Genomic DNA, 26,218 nt, shown 5'->3' on the forward strand with positions numbered 1-26,218 from the left:
GGGGGGGGGGGGGGTTTGATGGTTAGGGGGGGCGCATTGAGGAACCTGGCCTTGGCTCAGCAGAGAGAGAATAAATCCGGCCCTGCCCGTGGGAGCGGGAATCAGTAAAAGTCCTTTACATAATACCCCCAGACATCAATGAGCAGTTAACCCTTACAGTGCAGGGGTCGCCCCACTGCAAGAGATTTTTTTTTTCCCTGGAGAAATGCTTTTAGGGCAGGTTCACACTATTTTCCAGACCAGATCTGTTTAGGAAAATGGTGTGATCCTGCCCGCAGTTCCAGTGCATTCCAGACCAGCCGAAATGAGACACGCAGTATTTTTCTGGTCTAGGTCTGGAACGGACTGCGCTGTGTGAACAGAGGCCAGAGAGAGCATTGGGATAAATTAGGATGCATTTTGGGGTCTGGAGACAATCTGGTCTGGTCTGCAGATGATCTGGATGTGGTGTGAATGGGCCCTAAGTGTGTCTTCCCTTCTGTTCTGAGCCTGATGATGGGGACCCAACGTGGCCCCGAAAGTACTTGTGATTTTGAATGACCGTTGTCATTAAAATATATTGAATCTACTTTTGGAGTGCTGGTGACATCTTTTGGAATTACTACTTGACTACACGGTGCCTCCGTGGTCGCTACAAGCACCCTATTACAGACATCATCTCCTAGGAGATCCGGTAAGGAGTGCAGGAAGATTCACACAATTGTCCCTTCTGTGACAACACTTGTGGAGCAGGAAAAGTCAGAGGGCTCGCCTGTTGCTCACCGTTTGGAAAGAAAGGGTGCCGCAGCACTGCAGGTTACAGGGAGGATTAGGGTTAGGGTTACAAGAAGGGCTTGTGTGAAGAGAAGTGTTAGAGTTGCGGGTTAGTGTTGGGGTTGAAGTGGGGATAGTGTTACAAGAAGGGTTCGCGCGGCACTAGCACCCCTAGATGGTGCTGACATGTATTTTCTATCTGTTCCTGTCTGTCTATGGGCGTTGGTGCTGTATAGATGGCATACCCAGTATGTAAATGAACCCCATGTGTGTGTACACTTTTATATTCAATTTTTGCACTTTTTTCCAAGGATGGTCCTGGATTTGATCAGTAGAGACCTGAAAATCCAGATTCCCCCATGCAGCTGTACAGCTAGGGTTGCCAGCTTTTCTTCAAACAAAACCCGAACACTCTAGAGATGCGCGGACATTTTTTTGGGGAGAAGGAGCCGTGGCTTATTCATATGTAAATAGCCCCGCCCATTCCTATGTAATAAACACAGTTGAGGCTTTTTTTAGTGGGGGACCAGTAGCCCCTATCTTAATTTTGGTTGCCCCTGTCTGCCTGACATCTTGTCTTTGGGTCTCTGCTGTCATGAAACCCGGACACAGCATTCAAAACCCGGACTGTCCTGGTGAATCCTGGACAGGTGGCAACCCTATGTACAGCAACAGGTTACCTCTAATAGTCATCCATTGTTGGCCGCAATCAAACTATAGCAGTAGTGACCTGTTGCTGCAGGGAGACGCTGGACAGAGCTGCAACAGCTCTGCCCCTGCCTCCGTACTAAGGGAAAGTGCTGTACACCTTACTTTACATCACTTCCAATGGAAACACAATGCAGCGTGCCTCCTCAATGGATTTCCAGCCTACCTCCCACCACCAGCAGGGAACCACAGAAGACTCTAATCACTGATGTCGTTTTTACATGACCCAATAGCCGCTGCCCCTACGCGGTTGGCACCTGGGACTCAACTGGTTAAATGAATACCACCACACAACCCAAAAACGTATAAGGTTCCACTGGAGTTATTATGTATATAAACTTTTACATTGCTATGTTTAGAGTACACATGACTGAAAAAGTTCATCAGCAGCTCCAGGAAACTGCATGGTGCAATAATGTATGAGCTTTAAGGCCAGGAACATATTAAGTTGTGGATATGAAATAAGACACATCATTGTACGTTATGGAGTCACAGAATGTGGTTTTCATCTCGGCTCTGTAGCTTTCCTCCTGCCAAGGATGACCTTCTGCTTTTTTCCTGAGTCCTCACTTCTCTTAGAGTAAATTGTGTCCTAGCCGTGCTATAGATTTACTGTTTACACACGGCTCGGAGTTGTGATGCAATCAATTTGCCTAAAAGGCTCGGGAAAAAGTTGTGTAATTAGTTTGGTCTCAGTTGGAACATTATTCAGCTAGAGTGGAACAAAACTACAGCTACAATAAAACTCTTCATCTCTGTAAGCAATTATGAAAAATGGTTTTGATGGAACTTTAAAAAAATTTGCCACTGTGTCCATGCATGGCAAGGTCATGGGTTCTCCTAACTGGGCATCCTACCTATCTACTAATACTTACCTTCTCTACGCACCCAATCCAACCCCTGAACCCCCCCCCCCCCCCAAAGAGCTTTAGGAAATACTTGGTACTTCTAAGTATAAGGGGGTAAGTGGCCCTCTCACCTTCTTCCCAGGATGCAGTGCTCAGGCCGCAATAGCCAGCTGCCGGACCCAAACCCTATTGATGGACTTCAAGAAACAAAAATTGTTAAGTATTAAAAAAAAAGACATGTAAGCTGCGGAAAAATTTGGTTCGGATCTATTTCGGGATTCAGATCCAAAATTCTATTCGGTTCGGGTTTCGTATTTGGACAAAATCCGAATGTTCGTAAGTTTCAGATCAGTTTACGAATATTCGTTGCGAATACCACAGAAAACCATATACAGATATTAATACTAAAGCTGAAGCTCCCAGACCCGAATGGCATTCGGTATCAGAATTTCCAAATTTCATTTGGGAGCTCCAGAAAGCGATACGGGTCTGGGAGCCATATTAAAGCTGCGGCTTGCAGACCTGAATGGTATTCGGGAGCTCTCGAATGCTATTCGGGAATTCGGACTCCATTCGGGTCTTGGAGCATCAGTTTTAGTTTTATGTATATATAAGCAGGCCCGGCGCTACCGCAAGGCAAGGCAAGCGGCCGCCTGAGGGCGCTGCAGGGTGAGGGCGGAAAAAACAGGGCATTTTTTGCTTATACTTGTCAAAATGCCCCGATGCTTGCACTATGTTTTTTTTTCACTTACCTTTGGTGCGGAGAGCAGCGGCGAGTCAGAGCTGGTCCGGTGGGAGGAGCTCCAGGTGGGGTCCTAATTTAGCTGGCCAGCGACTGCTAGAGGATCCCGACACGCGCGGCACCTAACTCCCGAATGCAAAACGAAAATCTGGATTCTGACCCATTCAGATCAATTAAACCAAAAAACACATCTGATTGGCCAGAAAAGTCACATGTCCGATTCAATTTCTTTTTGAACGCAATTCGGACGGGATCTGAAATTCGGAAATGGAAATTCTGATTCGGACACATTCGGATGCATTGGGATTCAGAAATTCAGATGTGTCCGAATGACGGAATTTTGGAAACTATGTACGAATTTTGATTTGGAACAAAACGAATCGCACGTGTCTAATAAAAACTGATTTTAAAAAGTTGCTCTTTCACTGTTATCAAACCCTCAGAAAACTTTTGCCTTGGGTTTTGTTATGCTTTAAATGAAAACCTTCAGCGCAGCAGAATAAGAGTTCTAAATAACACAAAGGCTGATGGCCACCAAATGTCAGCAAGGCCAGCAATGCAATGTTCCCCTTACAGGCTAAATCTGCATTCTAATAAGTGCCCGGACTGTGACCAGGATGTAGATCAGGACTGTGAAGATCATGTAGAAGGCCAACATGGCAACTTTGGGCTGCTGGTTGGGCATTACTGATGACCTTCCAACTCTCTACAACATGTTTTGGGGTCAAAAAAGTTTCATGAAACACATTCTTCTCCTTTAGAAAAAGTTATTGTACATTGGACAGGCATGGATCTGGTGAAAATATTCTCAAAAGGCTCCTCTTGAAATAAGGGATCTGTAAGGCCATAGCCGGGAGCATGCACGCTACTACTCATGCGCGGGTCCCAGCCTTCTGGGTTCCCTGAAAACATGCGTTAGCGCGCACACAACAGAATGCTGCACACATGAAGTGACACCGTGGCGCACAGGAAGTGATACAGTGGCACACAGGAAATGACTCACGGCCCTCTAATATATGTTTCTATTTAAACCAGCTGGACCAATAGGTCAGTGCTGAAAGGTCTTTAAGCTTGTGCTCCTGCTGATCTGTTGCCTATTACCTCGACCCGGATTGCTGCTGACTTCGGCTGATTGCTCCCTGACCTCTGCTTGTTATCTGGACTCTGCCTGCTCCTTCTGTACCGTGCTGACCGTCTGGCTTGACCCCTGGCTTGTTTGACCTCGCTCCAGTTTCTGCTGCAAACCTCGCTGACATCATAGCTGTGCACCAGCCCCGCTCATCCTTCCAGGGACCCAGTTGCTGGACTTCTACCAGGCACTTTGGCACCCGTGCTTCTCTCTGTCTACTCGCTCCCTGTTTCCACATTCAGGGATGTGAGACAAGAGCAGCAAGGGAGGCCTCCTCAGCTAATCGGTCCTCCACCAGGTACGTGATAGGATCCTTCAACCCAAAATGTGGGTGGGGTTTGGCTTGGTACATAGCTACAGTCAGGTTACATAGGTTGAAGTAAGACACTTGGCCCAATTTGTTCCATCAGGAAAATAACAATATACCCAGAATCTTCCCGGATCAACATTTCAGAACATTGCTTCTTACACGTAATAACAATAGCCATTTATATTTTGTGCATTTCAAAACACATCCAGTTGGGTAAAAGTAGACCCTAGGAAGGTCAATTCCACATTTTCACAGCTCTAAGGCACATTTCATACTAGAGATCCTTTAACCAGATAAGATAAAAGGAGACTTGGTATGTACCGTTCCCTCATTGGCTGGAGGAGCAGTTTGTAGTTCCCTAGCACCGTCTTGTTCCTCCAGCCAGCATCACATGCAAGAGTTTTTTTTTTTTAAATGTCTACAGTATGAACGTTTGAAAGGACCACCAGACCAAATGATAAGAGTCCAACTCACTGTAATGAGTGACATATAACATTTTAATACATTGAGTTCAGTTAATCTTTCCTCATAGCTGAGCTCCTCCATGGTTTTGATCAATTCAGTTGCCCTTCTCGGCACTCTCTCCAGTACCCCAACATCCTTTTTGTGAATAGGTGCCCAAAACTGAACTGCATATTACAGATGAGGTCTCACTGATGCTTTGTGTTTGCTCTAGAAATTGTATCTTGCCATTGAATGCTATCACTAAGTGTATGGTCAACCAGAAATCCCAGATCCTTCCCCAACATTGACTCTACCAGCTTTACTCCACCTAGATTGTATGACGCATGCATGATTTAGCCCGCAACATTCAACCTCATTTGCCAAGGTGTTGCCTAATCAACCAATGCATCCAGGTCGGGTTACAAGTTAGAGACATCTTGTAGGGACTCTATTCAACTACATAGCTTTGTGTCATCTGCAAGCATACAACAGGTACTCTCTGAATGCCAAACTCCATATCATTTATAAAGAGGTCAAGGTAGTAGAGGCCCCAAACCCATCAGTGTCCTACCTGCCAAAATGAAGACTCCAACAAGGATGAGAAAGACTAGTAGATACAGGCCGACCACAGCATACTTCAGGGCTGCTATTGAGCCCAGTTGCCCACATCGACGAGATGGTTTTCTGCCGTTTGCAGGACCTGCACACACGGATAAAGGTTTCAAAAGTGAGAATAGAAGGCCAACATATTTGTACAGAAATTAGGAAAACCTCATGAGTGCCCAAAATTATCTCCATTCAGATCCCCATACACACTTCTAAATGACCCCCAACATCCCCTCTCCAAGAGGAGCAGCCCTTGTTTTGGAAACCAAGCCCCTTGTCCCTCTTTCCTACACAACTGTCCATATTTTAAGCCTGATACAAAGCTCTAAATAAATAAATCAGATACATATTAAGATATATAAATGCATATTTTTCAACTTTATGAAATGCAGGACACCTTTTAGCACCCCCCCCCCCCCTTCCCCGCAACACCTCCAGTTAGGTGGACCACAAACTATTCTTTTAATGCAAAACAGGATTTGTTAAAGTAGAACTCCAGGTTGTATAAAAATTAATCTTTGCAGTGGGGCTACACCGGCACTACGAGGGTTTGCGGCTCGTTTTTCTCTAGGTGGCTCACATAAAGAAGAAATACTCACCTGATCCTCCATCCCGCTTGGCTGATAGAATGATCCCCGCAGCCTTTTCTCCGCCGGGCTCTGGTGGTCTAAGCTTCGCTGACATCTTTACGTCTAATACAGTCCATGGAGCTGAGTTCTTCCTACTAGGGTTCCCTGACCACCCCTGCAGAGTCTAATTTTTCCAGCTGAAATCTCTTCTCATAGCCAAAGCAAGTGAGCTGAGCTGGCAGACTTCTTATAGTGACTCTGCTGTTACATAGTTACATAGTATTTGAGGTTGAATAAAGACATAAGTCCATCAAGTCCAACCTGTTGTGTGTGTGCGTGTGTGTATAGGTCCATGGTACAGGTCCCTAGGTACAGAAATGTACAAGGGTACAGGTACTCTTAAGAATGAGAACACTCATGGACCTATACGCACACACACAACAGGTTGGAATTGATGGACATTTTATTCAACCTTAAATACTATGTAACAGCAGAGTCACTATAAGAAGTCTGCGGATAACCCTGATTAACGTTCACCTAAAACCTAATGTTCAGTGTAGGGTAGCCAGACCTCTTGCAGGCAATGCTCCAGCTCTTCCACCTCACCGCTGCTCCCCACTTCTATCACACTACGAAACAGCCATCTCACTCATGTTATCCAGATTTAAAGTCCAGGTGGTTAATACTTCCATCCATCTGAATGTCATTAATACAAAATGAGAACTTTATGAAGTTTAACTTAGCAAAGCTGCATATAAATGTAATATATCTCCATTATTATGACTGGGTTTAATGAAATAATGGTGCCGAAGTGCTTGACGCAGTAAAAAAAATATATCATTAGCAAGTCAAATATCTTCCCCCGTCCGCCTCGAACGCGCCCGGGTGAAGAGAAAAAAGCCACAAAAGGGAAACAGATGTACGTAAAACAAAAGGCGCAATAAATTGTGGTTGGAGAATGCTTGTGGGTTTAATCTATCAAATCTGAACAGGATCCCGGCGTAGAATATATGAAGACACCTTCTCTGCATCGGCCCCGGATAGGACGGGTGAGATGAGAAGGGGGAAGTCATGATTTTTGTCGTGTTTGATCCCACCATCGGCCTGGTCAGCTAAGAATTTGCTGATAAAGTCACATCAGTCGCGAGTTATGCGCACAGACATTAATGCGTCCCAGATGATTTGTGTTGAACTGATAGAGAAAGTTTGAAGTAGTATTGGAAGACCTGAAATGGTCTGAGATTCTAGGGCCCCATTGGGAGGGGTTTTGTCTGAAAGTGGGAGGGGTTAGAGGGTCATAACCAGATATGTCTCCTGATTGGTTGTGGCACTGTCACTCCAATCCCATGAGAGGTGAGTGAGACACATAGTGGTGGACATCTTGGCAGAGGCAGGACTTTGCTTCCTCATGTTAGAGTTGGCACCACCTCCCCATTCCCGCAAAGACTAGCGATCTGATGACTGGCGGGGGTTATGATAGAGGTGGAGGAAGCACAGATCTACAGATTGAAGCAGGGAGATTCTTGCACTGCAGGTCCTCAGGTACAGCTTCCTCTCCAGCAAGGAGAACAGTGAACAGCACAATAGTGACATGACCTCCAAATCTGGTGAGAGGAGCAGTCAGGGGCAGTAGTGCCTTAGATGACCTCACACTATAGATATATCGCTATGAGGCTCAAGGTACAGGAAGTACCCAATTCACAATGAAACATCAATGTTTTAGGGTGCTGCTTAGATACAATGAACCTTTCTAGATGTTCCCCATAAGAGGTCACGTCTTCTCTTTCTGGGTTCAGTCCACTTTAATTGGTGTATATTCTAATCTTGCTTTATGGAAACCGAAGCTTGTAAAGTTGGATGGATAGAAAGTAATTAGAGCATTGGACCCTCAACAGGAACTTTAGCCGGGATGAGCTGTGGGTGACAATGAGGAGCTGCTGAGAATGCCGGCCAGGAAACCTTTCTTCATTGGACGTAACTGGAGATGGACCCCCGAGACCCTCAGGCCGGATTCGGCATAGCTCTCGGTCTCCATAATAATGCTACACACATGTTACGTCTCCCCGTGTTTTCACACATGGCCACGCGTTCACATTACCCATTGAATCGGGGCTCTTCCTCCAACTATGTGACACTTCATGATAAATAGCAAACAAGCTCGTTCTTAAGGATGAAAACATTTACACAGCTGCTCATCTGGCACCTCCAACAGGCCTGGAGGAGATTCAAGAAGATGTGGACACTGGCACCGGGGACGGAGCTGAGCCCCCCTTCCCCCTGGGACATGGTGGTTTAAACCGCCACGGCAAAACCACGAATGACACAAACCTGTGACCTGAACTGACATTTAAAGGGGAACTCTCTTCCGATACACTCTGTGCTTCACTTTAACTGGCAGAGGGAACTTATTACGGAACAAGATGTTTTATATTTATTGCGGATTTATACATCTTCAGAGTTCAGGAGGAATACTCAAGATAGATAGATAGTTGGCTTCTCTTCTTCTGCTCAGTTCTGTGTTTACAGATGATGCCACACTCCCATCAGGGCCATACCTATAATGAGGCAGCCCAAGCCGAGGCGGCATCTCTTTGGGTCAAGTGGGGGGTGCAGTGTGCCTGCTGCCCCCTTTGTGGCCAGAGTGTCCCATGCTGCTAAGAGCTTAGAAACCTGTGTCGCTTTGGCCGGCGTCATGCCCAGCTCCTGGCAACCAGTGACGTTAGTGAGCCGGACGGGACGCTGGACCGAGCCAGAGGTAACCTACCGCAATTGCCTGCACCTCCTCCCTAGCTGAAACATGCACCAGCAGCACCCCCCAAACCACCCTACCCCCCCATCCTGGTAATGGGCACCACCAGCAACAACCCCCTCCTTGTAACAAACACCACCAAAGCCTCTGATTTCACTGCACACTGGGAGCGTCTCACAATGTACATTAGAAGCTGCAGATAGAGCCCGCCTCATTTCCTGGCTAGAGGACATCCAGCATCATCATTCCTCTCACATGCATCACATGCAGGCGTTACCTAGGGCGGTCTGCATTCAAATACAGCCTGTCTAGGAATGCCCACTGCTCCAGACTGGCATCCACCCACCAATATTTGCATAACTCCTCCCAAGAGCCAGCCCACTGCTTGCATCAGGGCTCTTGAGAGCCCTGATGCTGGGGGTAGAAGTGGTGGTGGGGGTAGAAGTGGTGGTGGGGGTAGAAGTAGTGGTAGTGGTGGAGGTGGTAGTGGTGGTAGTAGTGGTAATAATGGAGGTAGTGGTGGTAGTAGTGGGGGTAGAAGTAGTGGTAGTGGTGGAGGTGGTAGTAGTGGTGGTGGGGGTAGAAGTAGTGGTAGTGGCGGAGGTGGCTGTGGTAGTAGTGGTGGTGGGGGTAGAAGTAGTGGTAGTGGTGGAGGTGGTAGTGGTGGTAGTAGTGGTAATGGTGGAGGTAGTGGTGGTAGTAATGGGGGTAGAAGTAGTGGTAGTGGTGGAGGTGGTAGTAGTAGTGGTGGGGGGAGAAGTAGTGGTAGTGGTGGAGGTGGTAGTAGTAGTGGTGGGGGGAGAAGTAGTGGTAGTGGTGGAGGTGGTAGTAGTAGTGGTGGGGGGAGAAGTAGTGGTAGTGGTGGAGGTGGTAGTAGTAGTGGTGGGGGGAGAAGTAGTGGTAGTGGTGGAGGTGGTAGTAGTAGTGGTGGGGGGAGAAGTAGTGGTAGTGGTGGAGGTGGTAGTAGTAGTGGTGGGGGGAGAAGTAGTGGTAGTGGTGGAGGTGGTAGTAGTAGTGGTGGGGGGAGAAGTAGTGGTAGTGGTGGAGGTGGTAGTAGTAGTGGTGGGGGGAGAAGTAGTGGTAGTGGTGGAGGTGGTAGTAGTAGTGGTGGGGGGAGAAGTAGTGGTAGTGGTGGAGGTGGTAGTAGTAGTGGTGGGGGGAGAAGTAGTGGTAGTGGTGGAGGTGGTAGTAGTAGTGGTGGGGGGAGAAGTAGTGGTAGTGGTGGAGGTGGTAGTAGTAGTGGTGGGGGGAGAAGTAGTGGTAGTGGTGGAGGTGGTAGTAGTAGTGGTGGGGGGAGAAGTAGTGGTAGTGGTGGAGGTGGTAGTAGTAGTGGTGGGGGGAGAAGTAGTGGTAGTGGTGGAGGTGGTAGTAGTGGTGGTGGGGGTAGAAGTAGTGGTAGTGGTGGAGGTGGTGGTGGTGGGGGTAGAAGTAGTGGTGTAGGTGGTAGTGGTGGTAGTAGTGGTGGTGGGGGTAGAAGTAGTGGTAGTGGCGGAGGTGGCTGTGGTAGTAGTGGTGGTGGGGGTAGAAGTAGTGGTAGTGGTGGAGGTGATAGTAGTAGTGGTGGGGTAGAAGTAGTGGTAGTGGTGGAGGTGGTAGTAGAAGTAGTGGTAGTGGTGGAGGTGGTAGTAGAAGTAGTGGTAGTGGTGGAGGTGGTAGTAGAAGTAGTGGTAGTGGTGGAGGTGGTAGTAGTAGTGGTGGGGGTAGAAGTAGTGGTAGTGGTGGAGGTGGTAGTGGTGGTAGTAGTGGTAATGGTGGAGGTAGTGGTGGTAGTAGTGGGGGTAGAAGTAGTGGTAGTGGTGGAGGTGATAGTAGTAGTGGTGGGGTAGAAGTAGTGGTAGTGGTGGAGGTGGTAGTAGAAGTAGTGGTAGTGGTGGAGGTGGTAGTAGTAGTGGTGGGGGTAGAAGTAGTGGTAGTGGTGGAGGTGGCAGTGGTGGTAGTAGTAGTGGTGGTGGTGGTGGTGGTGGTAATAGTGGTGGTGGTAGCAGTAGTAGTGGTGATGGTGGTAGTAGTGGTAATGGTAGAGGTGGTGGGGGTAGAAGTAGTGGTAGTGGCGGAGGTGGTGGTGGTAGTAGTGGTGGTGGGGGTAGAAGTAGTGGTAGTGGCGGAGGTGGTGGTGGTAGTAGTGGTGGTGGGGGTAGAAGTAGTGGTAGTGGTGGAGGTGGCAGTGGTGGTAGTAGTAGTGGTGGTGGTGGTGGTGGTGGTAATAGTGGTGGTGGTAGCAGTAGTAGTGGTGATGGTGGTAGTAGTGGTAATGGTAGAGGTGGTGGGGGTAGAAGTAGTGATAGTGGTGGAGGTGGTGGTGGTAGTAATGGTGGTGGGGTAGAAGTAGTGGTAGTGGCGGAGGTGGTGGTGGTAGTAGTGGTGGTGGGGGTAGAAGTAGTGATAGTGGTGGAGGTGGTGGTGGGAGTAGTGGTGGTGGGGGTAGAAGTAGTGATAGTGGTGGAGGTGGTGGTGGGAGTAGTGGTGGTGGGGGTAGAAGTAGTGATAGTGGTGGAGGTGGTGGTGGGAGTAGTGGTGGTGGGGGTAGAAGTAGTGATAGTGGTGGAGGTGGTGGTGGGAGTAGTGGTGGTGGGGGTAGAAGTAGTGATAGTGGTGGAGGTGGTGGTGGGAGTAGTGGTGGTGGGGGTAGAAGTAGTGATAGTGGTGGAGGTGGTGGTGGGAGTAGTGGTGGTGGGGGTAGAAGTAGTGATAGTGGTGGAGGTGGTGGTGGGAGTAGTGGTGGTGGGGGTAGAAGTAGTGATAGTGGTGGAGGTGGTGGTGGGAGTAGTGGTGGTGGGGGTAGAAGTAGTGATAGTGGTGGAGGTGGTGGTGGGAGTAGTGGTGGTGGGGGTAGAAGTAGTGATAGTGGTGGAGGTGGTGGTGGGAGTAGTGGTGGTGGGGGTAGAAGTAGTGATAGTGGTGGAGGTGGTGGTGGGAGTAGTGGTGGTGGGGGTAGAAGTAGTGATAGTGGTGGAGGTGGTGGTGGGAGTAGTGGTGGTGGGGGTAGAAGTAGTGATAGTGGTGGAGGTGGTGGTGGGAGTAGTGGTGGTGGGGGTAGAAGTAGTGATAGTGGTGGAGGTGGTGGTGGGAGTAGTGGTGGTGGGGGTAGAAGTAGTGATAGTGGTGGAGGTGGTGGTGGGAGTAGTGGTGGTGGGGGTAGAAGTAGTGATAGTGGTGGAGGTGGTGGTGGGAGTAGTGGTGGTGGGGGTAGAAGTAGTGATAGTGGTGGAGGTGGTGGTGGGAGTAGTGGTGGTGGGGGTAGAAGTAGTGATAGTGGTGGAGGTGGTGGTGGGAGTAGTGGTGGTGGGGGTAGAAGTAGTGATAGTGGTGGAGGTGGTGGTGGGAGTAGTGGTGGTGGGGGTAGAAGTAGTGATAGTGGTGGAGGTGGTGGTGGGAGTAGTGGTGGTGGGGGTAGAAGTAGTGATAGTGGTGGAGGTGGTGGTGGGAGTAGTGGTGGTGGGGGTAGAAGTAGTGATAGTGGTGGAGGTGGTGGTGGGAGTAGTGGTGGTGGGGGTAGAAGTAGTGATAGTGGTGGAGGTGGTGGTGGGAGTAGTGGTGGTGGGGGTAGAAGTAGTGATAGTGGTGGAGGTGGTGGTGGTAGTAGTGGGGGTAGAAGTAGTGGTGGTGGTAGTAGTAGTAGTGGTGATGGTGGTAGTAGTGGTAATGGTAGAGGTGGTAGTGGTGGTAGTAGTGGTAATGGTGGAGGACATAAACAGATTCATCTTCAGCTTTAAATGCTTGTAGTAACAGGACATGAGCCTATAACTTTAGTATCTTTCACCGGCCCTCCTGTATATCAATCTGAGTCACATGCACAGTTCACACATAAAAATCAGGGTGTTGCAGCAGCGAGTCATCCAAAACCACGAAGTTGCTGCCAGGGAATTGGAAAGCCCATACACAGTATTTCTAAGCAGGGTTACAATGTAATATCATCACTTTCAGATCATTCTCCGTCCTCTTAGAAGGGACGGCGTATACGCAGCAGCTTTGCTGTCTTGGTGCCGGAGATAGGAAGCTGCTGTGTGCTGCAGGTGTCCATCGCATCTGGCCAAGCCGTTTGGCACAGAGAGATGAAAATCTGATTCTTCCCGCTGCCCGAAACCACAATCCCACATTGGTTTGTTGTACATGAGTAATGCCGTTCCCACAGCGATCAGCTTATATCGGCCGTGAGTGATCCTGGGATGTGTGCTGGGTGTGGATCTTGTATCTGTTGGCTGGTGACTCCATGGAGGTCACTTCTCATTCGGGTCTCTTCTATAAACTTTTATAAAACACGTTTGCTCCGGGAATGAACCGGTCATTGCTCCGGGAGATAATACGATGGGATTGTGGAGGCAAGTCAATGCCGCAGGTCACCAGCCACCCACCAAATATGAGTCCATTAATAAGCAACTCCATGAGAATATTTTGGATAGGGATGCACCAAAATCGGTATTGGTGCCGATGCCGAGTATTTGGACGAGTACTTATACTCGCCCAAATGCTCAGATGCCTGGCCCAATACTTCCGGTATCAGGAAGCCCGGGAGTACCCGGGTATCCTACAATCCCCAAACCCTCTCTCCTGTTTGATCCTGTGCAATAAATACTGAAAAGACCCCACGACTCGAGCCTGTTCTGTTCCGGAGTGTCGGTGTTGCTAGATCTGAGAAAGGGGCCGGTGGCTGGCAAAACAAGTAGGAGAGCCCAAGTTCATATTCAGCGGCCCCTTCGTGGGTGAGCGCTACAAAAGCTTTTAACTTTCTGCATTTCTCCTTCTGTATTGACGCCAAAATGCCCAGATTTTGAGCCCAAATGTTTAAACCCCTAATTCTACTCATTTCTATTTCCCCCTGAAGACTGCTGATTGAACAATGCAGGAGCAGCAATGCACTGATAGGTCAGTAACTCTGCTTACTCTCATCTCCTGTGTTCCCTGTGAGCAGGTGCAGCATGATAATGATCGGCTCCTAGTACTGCCCCTCCTTCTCCCAGTCTGGGTGCTGTTGTGCAGGGATGGCAGGAGCTGGTACTAAGGCAGCTTCGGGTACCTAGCTTAGCTTTAATCTGCTCTGGTTTGTATAAGTCAGCCCCACGATTCAGTATTTTGGGAAGATGATGTAAAAGAAATTGACATTTCTGGACATAGACATCCCATTCTGAGCGGCATGTTTTGGAAATCCCAGCTTAGGTTAATGTCAGCTGCCAGCGCCAGGAAAGTGATGCTGGAGAGGGCGGAGTGGGAGATAAGTGGACAGATATCTTCATGACACCATTGTATGTCTTGGCTGCAGTCGAAAACCGCGATGTGGGTTGTGTCAGTGATCTCACTGCGAATCTAGTTCCCAATGTTCTACGTAAAGAGTCACTCCACCCAGGAATGAGACCGTTTTGGGCAGATGTCAGCAAAGTGAATCAGGAATTGGCTTATTATAGATCTCAGGGTCTCCGTTGGTGTACTTTCCTCTCTGAGTTCCATGGTTCCCGTTGAAGTAAATACCAGGGGGCCTCTTTTACGTCATTGGCAGGATCGGATTTCCCACAAAGCAAACCAAGGCCCTGGCCTCGAGGCAGCAGGGAGAAGAGGGGCAGCAGGGGTGTGGAATTCCTATCCCCCGATGCCAGGAAAATGCAGTTCCGGGCGCCGGGCGGGTAGTTGTTTTCTACATTTAGCCCTGCTTTGGACAAGCCAAGCTAAATGTACAGCGGGGAAGCCGCCGCTTGTTTTGTACAAGTGATCTTGGCGACATTGTATGCCGTCTGCCTTTCTCCATGGAGGGGGGGTGTTGGCGGGTAGGGGGTCGCATTGAGGAATCTAGCCTTGGGGCAGCAGAGAGAGTAGATCCGGCCCTGGTCACTGGTTTGCTTTACTTTCTGAAGAATATAATAGGAGAATGACATTCCATTTCCTTTATATTGGGAATTTCAGGGGACAATGAGGAAATGTAGTAGGGGTATGGCCGTGATTGAAGGGAATCAGTCATGAAATTTGAAGGATTGCAAATCTCACGCGTTTCACCTGTACCTTATTTTAGACCCACTGACATCATCATTTTAGAAAAAGTGGCTGAGCCAGAGATTGGCCGGATGGGGGACATGCTTGCCAGCGGCATTGGAGACGATATGCAACATAGGTATTAGACAGGCAGAAGATCATGGCTGAAGGCAATCAGAAGAATACAAGGGACCAGAGCAGAACTCATTGTAGAAGAACTCCAGGCAAATCAAATCTTAAACCTCGCACTGGGGCTACCCCTGCACCGCAAGGGTTAAGTGCTAATTTTGCCTAGGGAGCCAAAATAACAGAGCTATACTCACTCGAACCATGATCCTGGCTGGCTCCTAGATCGGTCCCCTTTAGTCTGTCTCCTTCTCCGCTCCAGCAAAGGAATGTCCATCGGTGTTCTCACATTCAATAAGAGGCGTTCCTACAATTTTTGCCAGGGGGGGATTTTGGCAGGCCACGTTACCTTGTGCACAGTATCGCTGTCCAGCATCCCACCCAGCTCACTGATGTCACTGGTTGCCAGGAGCTGTGCAGGACACCAACCAGAGCCTCCCGTTCAGCTTCTGGCAACCAGTGACGTCAGTGAGCTGGGCGGGATGCCGGCCAGAGAAGCACAGGTTGCTAAAAGCTTTTGGCAACCTGGGATGCTCTGGCATGAAAGTGGATGGTCGCCTTATGCTCATTCAGAAAATCGATACCAAACACAACCAACAATTTCCCCTCCCCGTCCTACCTGGCTCTCGTGTCATCTTGTTTACTTGTAGTTAACTGTTAATATGGAGATACACTCTAGAAATCCAGATGTATTCATTATTGATCTGTCATGCATGCTTGCCTGATGTTATTTACTTATGCTTACATGACGTAAATGCCTGGGTGGTCGGTTGGCCCTCAGATTGTACATCTATTGGATTGAACCTACAATGACTACTGTTTGTATTGTATTGTATCTTTTATACCACAATAAAGACATACTTGCTTAAAAAAAGAAAGTGGATGGTAGGCCGCCCCCCATGTAACCCAATGAGATCCCGCTTAAGGCAACCGCCTCATTATAGAGACGGCCCTGACTGTATTGTAAAGCGCTGTACAAACTGTTGGCGCTATATAAATCCTGTATAATAATAATAATATTGGACATGATGACTAACAGGACCTTAGACAGTCAGAGCTGAGCGGGAGAGAAACTCCAGGGACCAGTCTAGGAGCCAGCCCGTATCATGGTTCGGGTGAGTATAATGTTATTTTAGCTCCCTAGACAAAATGAGCACTTAACCCTTGCACTGCGGGAATACCCCTACTTCATGGGTTAAGATTTTATTTGCCTGGAGTTCTTTAAGTTATATCCAGGACAGCAGAACGGGATTCTCAGAACACAGAGCACTGAACACAATTTAAAGTGAACCTGAACCCAATGTTGTTTGTGTCTGAGCAGTGCCCGGAAATACCTGCCTGTTGCCTTGAATTTCCCCTGGAAAATAGCAGCGCACCTCCTGTGCCTAGGCACTCCTGTTCTGTAGCCCCATAGCTGTGTATCTGCATTGTGAGATCATCTAAGAGATTGCTGCCCTTGACTGATGCGCAGTGACATTTGGTGATGTCACTAGTGCTCTGCTCACTGTTCTCCTTGCTGGAGAGGAAGCCGTACCTGGGGGCCTGCATTGCAAGGATCTCCCTGCTTCTGCTTCATCCATTCTGTGGATCTGCGCTTCCTCCTCCTCTTTTGCTGCTTCTTGATTACAGGTGAAACTCGAATAATTAGAATATCGTGCAAAGTTCATTTATTTCACTAATGCAACTTAACAGGTGAAACTAATATATGAGATAGACTCATTACATGAAAAGCAAGATAATTCAAGCCGTGATTTGTCATAATTGTGATGATTATGGCTTACAGCTCATGAAAACCCCAAGAACCCCAAATCCACAACCTCAAAAAAGTAGATTATTACATGCAATCAATAAAACAAGGATTGTACATAGAACAATATCGGACCTCTGAAAAGTACAAGCATGCAAATGTACTCAGTACTTGGTTTGGGCCCCTTTTGCAGCACTTACTGCAATTACTTTTGCACGATATTCTAATTATTCGAGTTTCACCTGTGCACGTCACCAATCAGCAGCTCACCAGTCATTAGGGACCCAGCGGGGAAGGCAGAGCCCTGCGCCTCTAAGGCATGCACCCCTATGGTAAGACACTAATGGGCGAACGATCAACTGCAGGACGACCCCAGACAATACCGGCACCTAGTCCCTAGCCCTCCACCTTTTTTTCGGGTGTTGCTTTCGCAGTACAGAAACCCTTTAAACTTCACACTGTGTGACATCAGACAAACATACAGCAGTCAAGCGTGCAGTCCCCTACCCAGGCCAGCAGGTGGCGCAGGTACACACTAAGGAAAAGCGCTACTGGCCCGGCAGAGATCCAGCTGGATGAATGGAGCCTTTGCTGGATGAACAACTCCTCACAAATAATTTTTTTCTCTCTCTGATAGATCCCCTACTGTGCTTGTTTCTATTCTCAAAAAAATGTAATTATAAGCTGGGATTTTGCCTTCAGCTTTTAATTTAGTTGCAGACAGCGGTTCCCACTGACAGTGTTTGGATTAATGTCCCCAGCTCTTCTCTCCGGGTCCATGACATGTGTGTGACAGATCCGATGAGCACAGGCACACAGGAACAGCATGTGGTATTGGGAGAATATCAAAATCTAGGCTACCCACTGACATGCAATGGCCGTCATCCAAGTCTGTCGGTAATGGCCGGGTTGGGGATTGACTGTAGGCCTGTTGGCACATGTCAACCTCTGCAGACTCCCCAACGGCTGACTGATCTCAGGGAAAGATACATTATATTGCCAAAAGTATTGGGATTCCTTTACACGCACATGAACTTTAATGGCATCCCAGTCTTAGTCCGTAGGGTTCAGCGTTGGGTTGGCTCAACAACTGAATCCAATGATTTGGAGGGATTTCCCAATACTTTTGGCAATATAGTGTACATATATCACTGTTTCCCCCGAGGCGTGGGTCAGCGTGTTTGTGTAACGTATAAACATGCGCGTGAAGTCAAAATGATCACACTTTAATTGGGTTTTATTTTGTAGAACGATCATATGTCAGTCTGGTGTCTTTTTCATGGGTTTTGGAGGTTCCCATTTAAATGACAGATGTGGCATTGCATTATAAGAGAGAGGCTTGCCCAGCACAGAAGACATCTGGACGATATCTTGCAGCGGGCACATAGAGGTCATTTACCCAAGCAGGAGGACAATGTCCAGTAGGGTGAATACTCATCTGCTGTGGCCAGCGCAATCATTTTCTTAATTCCTAGTTTTCTCAACTCCATCTAGTGGCCATTATGTATTATTACAACGCATTACATTCTAAAAAAATTTATTAAGAACATTCGTTTTTGGTCATTTTTTGTCCATGGGGCTATGCCGTGTGAGACAACAGGTTTACACACAGCCAAAAACATAAAATGGTGTGGGCTGTTACATTTTTAAGTTCCTGGCTCCCTTGCTACGTACCCCATGCCTTGCTGTATAAATCCCGGGAAATCAGGGACAATGAATAGAAGAGACGATGTCTACTCCAGGCTGCTACTACTAACGCATTACATCTATGCCCAACCTTTCAGTGGTGTCATTCTGTAACCTTAGGGCAAGGATTTTTTCTATTGCTGTTCCCCCGGGCCTTGACCAGCAAGCCACAAATTCCTGGTTCCCTTGCTTCATACCCATTGCCTGCTGTATAAATCTTGGGAGCAAGGAACAGTGAATGGCAGAGACTATATCTAGCCCAAGCTGCCTCTACTAAGCCATTACATCTATGCCCAACCTGTAGTGCTGTTATTCTGTAACCTTAAACTTGCTGTTTCCCCGAGCCTTGACCAGCAAGCCACAAGTTCCTGGTTCCCTTGCTGTATACCCCATGCCTGCTGTGTAATTCCTGGGGATAAGTGAGAATGAGCAGCAGAGACTATATCTAACCTAAGCTGCCATTACTAAGGCACTACATCTATGCCCAACCCTGCAGTGTTGTCATTGTAACCTTAGGACAAGGATTTTCCTGCTGCTTTTTCCCCTAGCCTTAAACCGCAAGTCACGAGTTCCTGGTTCCCTTGCTGTATACACCATGTCTTCTGTGTAAATCCTGAGAACAAGGGAGAACAAATAGAAGAGACTATATCTAGCACAAGCTGCTACTACTAAGGCATTACATCTATGCCCAACCATGCAGTGCTTTCATTCTGTAACCTTAGCACAAGGATTTTCCTATTACTGATTCATTGAGTCTTGACCAGCAAGCTACAAATTCCTGCTTCCCTTGCTGTATATCTATTTCCTACTGTGTACATCCTGGGAACAGGGGACAACAAATAGAAGATACTTTATCTAGCCCAAGGCATTACATCTATGCCCAACATCTATGCCCAACCATGCAGTGCTGTCATTCTGTAATCTTTTTACAAGGGTTTTCCTGCTGCTGTTTCCCCGAGCCTTGACCAGCAAGTCACGAGTTCCTGGTTCCCTTGCTGTATACACCATGTCTTCTGTGTAAATCCTGAGAACAAGGGAGAACAAATAGAAGATACTATATCTAGCCCAAGCTGCTGCTACTAAGGCATTACATCTATGCCCAATCATGCAGTGCTGTCATTCTGTAATCTTATTACAAGGGTTTTCTTGCTGCTGTTTCCCCGAGCCTTGACCAGCAAGCCACAAGTTCCTGGTTCCCTTGCTGTATATACAATGTTTGCTGTGTAATTTGTGGGAACAAGGAACCACGAGAAGCAGAGACTATATCTAGCCCAAGCTGCCACTACTAAGGCATTACATCTATCCCCAACCATGCAGTGCTGTCACAGCCTTAGGACCAGTGGCGTAACAATCTCCATAGCGACCCGGGGGGCCGCTATGGGGCCCGGGGCACAGGGGGGGCCTGGCCAGATGCCGTGCGGGCCGCTTGGGTCGCTATGGCATCTTATACTGGTGGCTTTCCCTGGCGGATGTGAAGAACAATGCGTTGCTGTTCAGATCACTGACAGTGATCTGTGCAGCAGCGCGTTCTTCTATATTAATGAGAGCCAGCAGCGGCGGTGGAGCAGGCTGGACCCGGCAGCGGAGGAGGAGGCGAGGCCCGTGGTCGGCAGCAGAGGAGGAGGCGGAGCCCGGTGACGGAGAAGGAGGCGGGCCCAGCGACGCAGGAGGAGACGGGGGCCTTTCAGCGATCGTGCAGGAAGAGGAGGCGGACAGGTAAGGAGTGTGACCATCCCACCTGACGGTGACCCTGCAGAGCCCACCATAGAGAGGGTGCTGGGTCACCCTCGGGTGGGCTGCGTGGGATCTCAAGTGGGCTCTGCAAGGGCCATAACTAGAAGTCACAAGGCCCCATACAAAATTTTGCTTTGGGCCCCTGTGATTTCTAGTTACGCCCCTGCTTAGGACAATTATTTTCCTGCTGCTGTTTCCCCTTCGACCAGCAAGCCACAAAAAAAAAAGTCTCATGTTGTAGAAGTCAGTGTTAAATAAACGAATTTCCTAGAAATAATATTATCCTCACCGGGAAAGTGAAACCAAGTAATATAAACATCTCTGGAACGTCGGTCACGCTTTTTCTTCTTAGCACTCGCTGCAGAACGAAACAATGCGACATAAATGACTTCCCAACAAACAACATTAAGGCCTAAGAGGCCATAATTCCCTTCACCTCCTTCCAGATGCCTGCAAACAAACCAGAGAGAATGGAGATTTTGGCACGGGCCGCGTCCATGCCGAGAAACTGTGATTCTCTATTTCTTTTCCCCCCTCGGTTGCAGATGGGACTTCACATACATGGGTCATGCTATCAAGCGTGTGCTCCTCTGCTTGTACAGCTGCAGGCTGGAGCGTTCTGCGAGGACAGCGAGTGGGCGGGTTGGAGAGAAAGACGCGAGCCAACATCGCCTTTTGTTCTCCGAGGACGCAGATGGAAGTGCTAATGTCTGTAATATATATCGCCGCTATCCCCTTGCTGCAAAAAAAACCCCCGGATCACGCGTTCCCCCTCGCAAGAAAATTACCTGCTCAATAAAAATCCCGGTAATTAGAACCAGACCGGCCTGTCAGTTAAAAAAAACGCGCGTTACAATCTTTGCTAACATCACGTGCCGATGCGGGCCAAGCGCTCTGCTCTGCTCGGCGCAGGTTTATTCAGGGACACGGGGCTATAGATTGAACAATGCAAATAATGGAGCCTCCTTTGTGTCTTTCCAAGAAAGTATTAGACCAAAAAAAAAGCCGCGCCAAAAACCACAACAAAACCTACAGCGCGTTTAAAAGGAATAACAAGCGACAAAATGCCAAAAACAATTTAAAAAAAATTAATTCTGGTCGTATGAAACTGGTTTGTAAACAAAGTCACATTTTATGGAGCTGCGTTCTTTTTTTTATTATTGTAAAGCAGCAGAAAATCTGAAGTTGCATGATTATTATTTTATATTATTTTTTTAAAATCAGACTTGAAGCTGACAGCTTTTTCCTCTATAATTCTAGGTGAGGATCTGCCCCACCTGCCTCCCCTGACCGCACGTCCCTGATCTGAACAGAACTTAAAGCTGAACTCCAAGGTGTCAATATATTATTTTTTTTTTATTATTATATTATTATTAGTAGTATTTGTTTATTTATTGTTATTATTTTTCATTTTATTTTTATCTTATTATATAATTATTTTTTTTAAATCTGAATATTTCAGCATCTGAACAGAACTTCAAGCTGAACTCCAAGGGCGTCAAATATATTATTTATGTTTTATCTTATTTTTATCTTTACACGCTGTCTGGCTTCCTTAATGGGATTTTCCGTAATCGGTATCGGCGAGTACCGAACAAAATATCGGTGCTCGCACTCGATACCGAAATACCGGTATCAGTGCATCCCTAATTATCAATAAATAAATATTTATTACAGGTTGCACTCGTGATGCTCCTTTTGGAAACCATGCAGGGCTCTCGTGTTAGCAAGCCCAGCACTATTTACACACTTGGTGGAAATTTGTGTAAAATGACTCGTGGAGGTGAACTCTTCTCTGAGTCACTCAGGTCAACGGGAACATCCCACAGAATGCCGCTGAGGACACAATTGATGGAATGTTTCACATCAACCTAAAGAAATACCCCATCTCCAGATACCCACACCCACAGGATGCTGGGGAGAGGGGTAGGACAAGTGTCTGGGACTAAGAGACTGAGACATACAGTAGGAGCCTAGTGACAGAGCCAACATGAAGTGACTCTCTAGACTCTCAGGTCTCTAGATTGTTGGCAAATTGTTGCCCTTGTATTATTACGATTGCCCGTTTGTTGCCTATGCATTATTGCGATTGACTATTCATTGCCCTGGTATTGTCATGAATTCCCATTTATTGCCTTTGCGGTACCCTGATTGGCTTTTTGTTGCCCTGGTATTGTCATAGTTGCTTATTTATTGTCGTAGTATTGTCACGAATGCTCATTTATTGCCCAAGATTTGTCCTAATTGCCCATTTGTTGCCCTAGTATTGTCATGAATGCCTATTTATTGCCTATGCATTATCCTGATTGGCTATTCATTGCACTGGTATTGTCATAATTGCCCATGTATTACCCTATTATTGTCACAATTGCCTATTCGTTGCCTTAGTATTGTCATGATTTCCCATTGTATTGCCTTTGCATTATCCTGATTAGCTATTCATTGCCCAAGTATTGTCATGCTTGCTCATTTTTTGACCGAGTATTGTCACAGTTGCATGTTGATGATCATGACAAAACTGTATATATTGTGCTTATGTATTGCACATGTAATATCACAGTTTAGTGCTATGGAAAGTTTTTACATCAGTGCTTTTTGTTTTGGAGGCCCAGGGCTGTAGCTGCCATGGGGCGAGTGAAGCAATCGCCTCAGGCGCAGCTGAGAGGGGGCGCAGCCAGGGCCGGCATGGCTGTGCCTCCTCGCTCCTGTTGCCATGGCGAGCACAGGGCACCATGGCAACAGGGGTGCCGGGTAGCCAACACAGCCGCGGCTCGGCAGGGAGAAGTGGGGCGGCACAAGCTCCAGCTTCTCCTCAGATCCCTGCTGCTCTCCCAGAGGCAGCAGGGATCCGATGAGAAATGGAGCACTGCTGCCGGTGTGGGGGCGGCGGAGGAGGCAGCTGTCATTCAGGACGACCTAGCGGCATATTGTTAGACATGTGCAAAGATGAAAAATTTGTTTCGACGAAATGAATAGAAACTAAAAACGTTTTCATTAGTTTCGTTGAACGAAACAAATTTTTATGCTATTTTGGATTTGGCCACCAGAGTATTTTACGAATGCGCACCACCATCCTGGAGGCAGGTGCATGACATCACATGCTGCCGCGCATGTGCGGCGTCGGGTGACATCACACGTCTGTTTACAATTTTCTGTTCTTGCCTCGGGCGCAAAAGGAGCTAGCTACGGCTCTGTGGAGGCCACATCATTATAGTGCAATGGCGCTGTCACCCCCTACAGAGTCTCAGGCTTATGGGGTTCTGAAAGTCCCCGGCTCTGCACATTTATTGTTTACAGTCAGCACTAAAGAAGCCCGAGCTGTGTAATATTATTCAGTTTGGAGGTCATGACTGCTTCTCTGTAATGCTGACATGATGATATTTGTCCTTTTGCAGAATTCTGTCTTATTACCAACAGCTGCTTAGTAGCCCATGACGAAGGCTTGTGGTTTGTGGTCATCTGCTGAGGGGAACATGGCCGATGGACGGATCATCTGTGGAGCTCAGCTATTATTTTAACTAATTTGTCCTGGGAGAGTCAGTTCCTGCCTTTCTCAGGAGGCTTAGCGAGGGAATCATTTTCATGGCAAGGGTATTTTTTAGAGGGACCCCCTCCCCTTTATAAAAACAAACCCCCACCTCCATTAACTTACTGTGACCTCCTCCCAAAACCTGTTTTCCCCAATAAGTCACACCAGATTTGTATGGATTTCCAAAGGCCACAAAAGCCACTTGTATCTTAAATGAAAATATAAAAAATAAATACAAAATGAAATACAAAAATAACCACGACATTCCAATTAACACAATTATACAGATTAAACCCAGGTTTCCATATCCCTGAAGGCACTTCAAATAACCAGAATGCTATCCCCATCACCTGTATCCGGGGCTTCAGGTGACTAATAATGAGCCCCAAGCCGCAACACCACCACCTCGGGGACCAATATCTGTTAACCGCAGGCACTTTGCAGCCCAAAACTAAGTGGTCAACCAACTGACCACCAAGTAAAGGACACCACACCTATGATGGGACACCTATGATGGGTCACCAATCCTTGTCAATAAACCCAGGACATCCATACCGCCATGGGGGCCCTACATGGTTTCTTGGACCGCGGCCCCAAGTTTTCTAGTTACACCTCTGCACTCACCTGTTGTGCATGTTTATTTACCTGTTCCACATTGTGTTTGGAGACAAGAACTCCCGGATAAGAACTTTGTGAACATTTTGTGGGTGCACAGTAAGCTGTGCATTACATTCGTACTCTGACTTTGGGTTTCTTGGCGGTAGAGCGAGCCGTTCGCCAGAATGATATTAAGGAGATGAAGTGTGACGACTGTACGAGGGTGTGAATGCACCATCGCTCGGCTCTGCAGTTGGCGATAATCCGGAGAATTAAATTAACGGCGAGTTTCAGGGAGGTGAAAACCTGGCTGATGGAAAACCACAGAGCTGGCCGGTTCTACTATCGAACAATACTCTGCCAGGATTGGGCTACAGACCAGCAGATATCTACCCTGGTTAACACAGCTCAAGAGACATATTGGAATTCGCTATCTAAGACCCGTCCAAAGCCAAGTCCATTTTAGTAGTTACTTCTTATTGAAAGAGGGCCTCCAGCCAAGATATTTTTTGTTTGAACTTTGAATAGGGTGGGAATGAGATAGATCCCTTTGAGGCTGTTGCTTCTCTTGGTATGTGATTTGGAAGAATTGCCCTTATTTCCTGCCTCTGTGACACAACAGGGAGGACGGGAAAATCTCCTGAAAGGATAGCAGCCTTCACCAAGGTAAAAAGGTCAGAGGTCAGTTTTACAGATGTATAAATTTGCATATATCACTGGATTCATTCCAAACCTGAGCTCCTCTGACCATGGAAGGAAGCTCCCTCCATGCCACCCAATTAGCTGTGGACGGACGCTTGACATAATCTGGGTTCAGCCCGAATCTGAGCTCATCCCTAATCTCATATAATGGCAAAGTTATCCCTGAATATAGGCCCATAGTGGAAATGTAACCGTTGCTCCGGTCCATAAGGGTTATACAGATACGGGTGCTGAAGTGGTTAATAGTGCTGGCACCTTTTTTTCCACTGAGCTTATACACAATGGTTTTAGCAGACAGGAAATGAGGCGCATTCTGCAACAGGGACATCTTTGGCACTCTCTGCATCATTGAGGACCACCCACTGCTCAGGGCAGGTCTACACATTTTTACACCTACGGTATGTCCTCAGTTTTCCAGGTTGTATGACTCTGGGCGTCAATCAACTGAAAACACTGAGGACATCTAATGGGGAAAAGGAATCAGTGTGGGGATAGCACCAGAGAGGAGCACAGGCATCTGACACTCCCAGAAGTGTCAAATGCCAAAGAGTCTGATGAAGGCTGCAGTGTGTGAATGGAGGAGAGGTAGGAGACCAGGGCCACCAGAAAGGTGAGGACAATGGCTCTTCTCTTTCATCTTGATTTTTTGTCACCTAACGGAGTAACTTTAAGGTCTGGTCTCAGAAGTGTTGAATGCTGAGAGTCTGAGGGACACCGCAGCCCTGGAACGGAGGGGAGGTAGGAGACACGGGACACTGGAGAGGGGGGTATAATACCTCTTCTATTACAGGGAATGGAGGGGAGGTAGGAGACACGGGACACTGGAGAGGAGAGTATAATACCTCTTCTATTACAGGGAACGGAGGGGAGGTAGGAGACACGGGACACTGGAGAGGGGAGTATAATACCTCATCTATTACAGGGAACGGAGGGGAGGTAGGAGAGAGGACACTGGAGAGGGGGGAATAATACCTCTTCTATTACAGGGAACGGAGGGGAGGTAGGAGAGAGGACACTGGAGAGGGGGGAATAATACCTCTTCTATTACAGGGAACGGAGGGGAGGTAGGAGAGAGGACACTGGAGAGGGGGGAATAATACCTCTTCTATTACAGGGAACGGAGGGGAGGTAGGAGAGAGGACACTGGAGAGGGGGGAATAATACCTCTTCTATTACAGGGAACGGAGGGGAGGTAGGAGAGAGGACACTGGAGAGGGGGGAATAATACCTCTTCTATTACAGGGAACGGAGGGGAGGTAGGAGAGAGGACACTGGAGAGGG

At 47.7% G+C, this 26,218-nt stretch overlaps 1 protein-coding gene across 1 annotated transcript in view; it reads right to left on the minus strand.

Moving 5' to 3' along the window:
- The window catches only part of SCARA5 (scavenger receptor class A member 5), a 202,323-nt gene that overhangs the window by 164,092 nt on the left and 12,013 nt on the right, over window positions 1–26,218 (minus strand). The window contains exon 3 of the mRNA XM_018568477.1: window positions 5,506–5,634. Coding sequence (XP_018423979.1) covers window positions 5,506–5,634 — 129 coding nt within the window. The remainder of the gene's footprint in view (window positions 1–5,505; window positions 5,635–26,218) is intronic.

Source organism: Nanorana parkeri, unplaced genomic scaffold, assembly GCF_000935625.1.
Source record: "Nanorana parkeri isolate BGI_ZX_2015 unplaced genomic scaffold, ASM93562v1 scaffold1192, whole genome shotgun sequence".
NCBI lineage: Eukaryota > Metazoa > Chordata > Amphibia > Anura > Dicroglossidae > Nanorana > Nanorana parkeri.